Source organism: Dinoponera quadriceps, unplaced genomic scaffold (assembly GCF_001313825.1).
Source record: "Dinoponera quadriceps isolate SergipeBrazil2010 unplaced genomic scaffold, ASM131382v1 scaffold7523, whole genome shotgun sequence".
NCBI classification, from domain to species: domain Eukaryota; kingdom Metazoa; phylum Arthropoda; class Insecta; order Hymenoptera; family Formicidae; genus Dinoponera; species Dinoponera quadriceps.
In genome coordinates this window covers 3,271-7,840 of record NW_014561381.1, presented here as the reverse complement: position 1 = coordinate 7,840, position 4,570 = coordinate 3,271, and the positions used below count along the sequence as shown (strand labels likewise).

Sequence of the window (4,570 nt, the reverse complement as noted above, 5' to 3'; positions counted from 1 at the left end):
AAGTGTATCGAGCTAAAAGGAGACTATGTTGAGAAATAAATCGCCACTTTTCCAAAATTTTCGTTTTTCTTTTATAGGCTAAGTATTTATCGGACCGCCCTCGTATACCATGTGATACTATGTGATACTATGTGAGTTATTTTAATATCTCCAATAAAATAAGTCTTTTTTCCACAAGTCTTTTACAAAATAATTTTTCAGACAAAACGTTGGAAAGTTAGAGAGTAGGATATAATATTATAACCTTGAATTACCCTTGATTATATTTTTAAGGTCAACTTCATTTTTNATATATATATAAAATATCATTTTATATTAGTAACCAACAATTAATTAAAAAAAAACACTTTTAACTTAAAGCTTCCTTTTGAATACTATAAAATGTTTAATACAAAAGAGATATTTTGACATCATAATAATGAAATATTCTTCATGAAGATTCGGCATAAGATAGTTCAAAAGTGATGATTTAGATTATACGAACAGAAGAGCTCTCCGGTGCACGTCAACTGCGCAAACTAGCCTGCCATGAATCACGTGCTCCCTTTCCTGGTTAGGGATTCTTAATACGTCCTTGCCCATCGTGATCTCCATCCGGTAACTGCAAATGCGACATCGGTATTGCATATTACTTGATTGTTTCCGATCTGATTACTTCGAATTCTCACTTGGCTACTTTAAACAACGCGCAAGCGTGTAAAGCGTAACCGTACAGCGTTACTCCGATACTTATCACTGTCGTCATTCCTAAGCAGATGGAAATCGTCAGATGTAATATTAATACGTAACAGTACTTGGACTGATCGACAAAGTACTCCACTAGAAGGTGTAGATCTTCAGACCGGCTCACGTTCAAAGGTGAAACAATGTCGAGAATTATCGGTACAAGGTGACACGTCATGGTCATTATTATGCCAATGCAGGCAAAAACTGAGAAATGTCAAGATGGATCAATGCTTTGATATATATTTGCTCGGTTAACCCTTTGCACTCCGCTGTCGCCGTAGCGGCGACATGGTTGTTTTGCTGCCTCGGCACTTTAAGAAATTTTAAGTCCTAAAATTTATGTTTTTCTTTTATAATATAAGTTAGAATATGTTTTGTTATAAAATAGCTAAGAAATAAAAATTTTGTTGTATTGAAACGACTCTATTTTTCTTCTACATCATAGGTATGTACTTCGAACTAATAGCCTCTATGCATTACTAGGCTGGAGTGCAAAGGGTTAATAATAGTACACGCAATCGGTGCGCAGTTACATCGCGTGAGATTAAAACATTCGCGTTGCGACGTTGACATTTTCGTAGCCAAGATAGGGTTAAAATAACGTTTGAAAAGAAAACAATTCAATACCGTGCTCAGGAGCGCGTATTTTCTCCCGTTAAGTCAATAAACACTTTGCGGTCCGTCGACGGCATGATGCCGTCGCTGTCGTTTCGACGGTGCGGTCCGTTGATGACACTGCGTCGTCGCGATGTAACAATATTGGTTTTATAAATAAATCAAAACATAGGCAGTTTTAAGCAATTGGCAACATGCGAAAAAGATAAATAGCGATTCGTAGCTATGTCGAAACAAGTAACGATCGCTCCAAGTGTTAAGATTGTTCTTTCTGAGTTAGTCTTTCGATTCTAGTCGATCGACAGATCTTAGCAGTGTAAACGCTATTGCGAGCTGAGGAAAAGCAAAAAAAATGTAATCTAACACAGATTTCTCTTCAGATAAGGAATTCAAAAGGAAATAAATCAAATTCAATAGAAAATAAATCCTCTTATAATTAGTCATTGGTTTATCAATCGTAAACGTGTTCTTTACATTTATTTGTTTACAATCAGTCATTGGTTTATCAATCGTACATGTGTTCTTTAGTTTTATTTGTTTATTTATTTACTCGTTGGTTTTGTATTATGCCCAATTTTATATTATTTTGTTTCATATTATATACGAGGGGGGATCAAATATAAACGAGCCTTTTTAAATTGCGCGCCTTTCGGCGGCATGAGGGGTCTGCAACGTTTTGGACAGTGGAGGGGGGTCATGTGGAAGACAGTAATAACGTTGGCGCGCCACGTGCTTCATACTCTCAGCAGTAATCACTATGAGCAAGAAAGAGGTACACTTCGCAGTTACATAACGTGTTATTATTAAGTTTCGCGTCAACGAAAATGTAAATGCTGCTGAAATTTGGTGCCATTTACACTCACAGTTCGGAAAAAGAACCCTTTCATGGGCTCGGGTGAAGCAGTGTTGTAACAAATTTAACCCTTTGAGCGCTATGAATGTATATATGCGTTCTCACACACCATTCAATTTAGGCTATGAACGCATATATGCGTTCTCACACAACCATTCAATTTAGGCTATGAACGCATAAATGCGTTCTCACATAACTATTCAATTTAAAACTTTTATATTGTTCATGTTATTATTGCTTAATGAAATAAATGTTCATTAAGGCTTTTGAGTTCACTACATAATTTATTTTAGTTACAATCAATATATTTTGCAATGAAAATTCAGTGTGCTCAAACTTGCGCTCTTTCGTAAAAAATACGCAGTCCACGATGTGTTTCTTCGTAAAGATTGGGCAGTCCACGGCGCACGCTTAACGTCGGACAACGCAGCGCTCAAAGGGTTAAGAAAGGACGGGAGCGTGTTGAAAATATTGCTCTCTCGCGCAGTCTCCGCACTAGCATCACAGCGCAGAATACCGAGACTGTTCGAGAACAAATCGAAGGCGATCGGCACTTAACTGTTTTCTAAATCTCCCAGAAACGTCATTTGACTTTCAATTCGAGCTGCCTAATCGGTCAAAAAGGCGCGACATTCCGATTAGAAATGTGTTGCTTCTCCATTACAACGCCAGTTCCCATTCTGCAGCAGGAACACAACAAAAATTAGCCGATATGCACTGGGCTGTCCTAGAACATCCACCCTATAGCCCAGACCTGTCACCATGCGACTACAATATGTTTGGTCCACTCAAGAAAGCCCTTGGTGGACAGCGATTCATAACGAACGAGGAGGGGAAACGAGCATCATTTCGTGTGCAATTAGTTTGAAACATGTCCGCGAACTTTTTATGATACCGGGATTAAAAAATTTCCACACCGTTTGAGGAAGTGTATACAGATAAGATGGGGGACTATTTAGAAAAATAAGAAAAATGTAAATTATAATTTATATTGAAAAAAATATGTTTTTTTTTGCAAAAAGCTTGTTTATATTTGATCCACCCTCTTAGTCATAGATGTATTACCGATATTTCATCGACGTGTCAGGAGACGAATCTGGTCAGAATCATCAGACGATGAGAATATTAATTTATGTCCGCGTTGAAAAAAAACAATGTTTGCGAGCATATGTAAACGAGAAGAGAAGTATGTTTTTAATTCTTTTATTAATCCTCTTGATATAACTTATGCGCTTAAAATATCGATTATATCCATGTTGGACTTTTTTCCAGTTTAAAATAGACCATGATTTTTATGATTTCAAAAACTAAAACTTTCACAGAAAAATTAACTTTTATGGTGTTCAATAAAAATAAAGAAAAAAGTGAACTTCACGATAAATGTTTTTTGAATACGCTAGATTCAATAGTTTTTTAGATATCAACATTTGTATAAGAAAAAATGAACCAAATAAATAAGCGCGGTTATTTTCTTATTATGCCTTCGAGAAATACAAACACATTAGTCAAGCTTCCTCGAGTGGGTCGCCGACCGCAAAGTGTAAACGAAATAGAAAAATGTAATATACAACTGAATGCGACATTAAAACCGGTTCGTTAAGCAATGCATCAGTGAACAGTCACGGATACCGGAAATACGCACTTATATGTATGTGCTTGCATGCAACAAAGTATTGAATAAATGTAAACCATGAAATCTAATTACTACAACAGTTACGCTAAGTATCAACTTTCTATATAATTGCTAGCGATAGATGTGGATGCTATAAGTGTGACACGAACGTGCGAATTAGTCCGCAGTCGATTACGCAGTTGCTTACGTAGAAATACTTCCGAAAACTGTTTCGCCGAGTTGGCATAATCGTTCATAATGTCGAGTTCCACTTTGTTTTTGAAAGACTTCCAATCGTAATACATGCTGTCCGCGATTTCCTTCATCTGCATCGAATAAATGATCCTCGTGAACATGTCCGAACGAGCAAGGCAAGAGGATTCGTACGTCAACTTACCGCGCCGGACTTGAGATAATACAGGAGGTACATGTATATTATGAAAATAGTCGGGAAAACGAAGGAGAACACTTCAACCAACACGTCCATTGTGCACTCGTGCGTAATGAATACCGCCAACTGAAAACGATAATTAGGCCGACAACGACGCGCACACCGAGTAGGATTTCTCGCAAATTTGTCGAGAAACGGATACAAGAACACGTGATACCTGAACGAATATCTTGGACAGATACATTATCATCATCATTGTAGCTTGGATGCGTGCCCACTTCGAGTCCTGATAGGGCCAGAGGCCGAGCGACTTGAGTAGAATACGATTGAGTTTATAGTAACGGTCTTCCACCGACATGTTTCACGGGGGGGG

The 4,570-nt window shown here is 37.6% G+C and overlaps 1 protein-coding gene across 1 annotated transcript; it reads right to left on the bottom strand.

The window, feature by feature from the left end:
- Positions 1-474: 474 nt before the first annotated feature.
- Positions 475-901, bottom strand: LOC106750978. Its single transcript, XM_014631699.1, has 2 exons — positions 669-901; positions 475-601 (listed from the first exon to the last, which is right to left on the bottom strand). Exons 1-2 carry the CDS (start codon positions 899-901, stop codon positions 475-477), a joined length of 360 nt encoding a protein of 119 aa, XP_014487185.1.
- Positions 902-4,570: the final 3,669 nt, after the last annotated feature.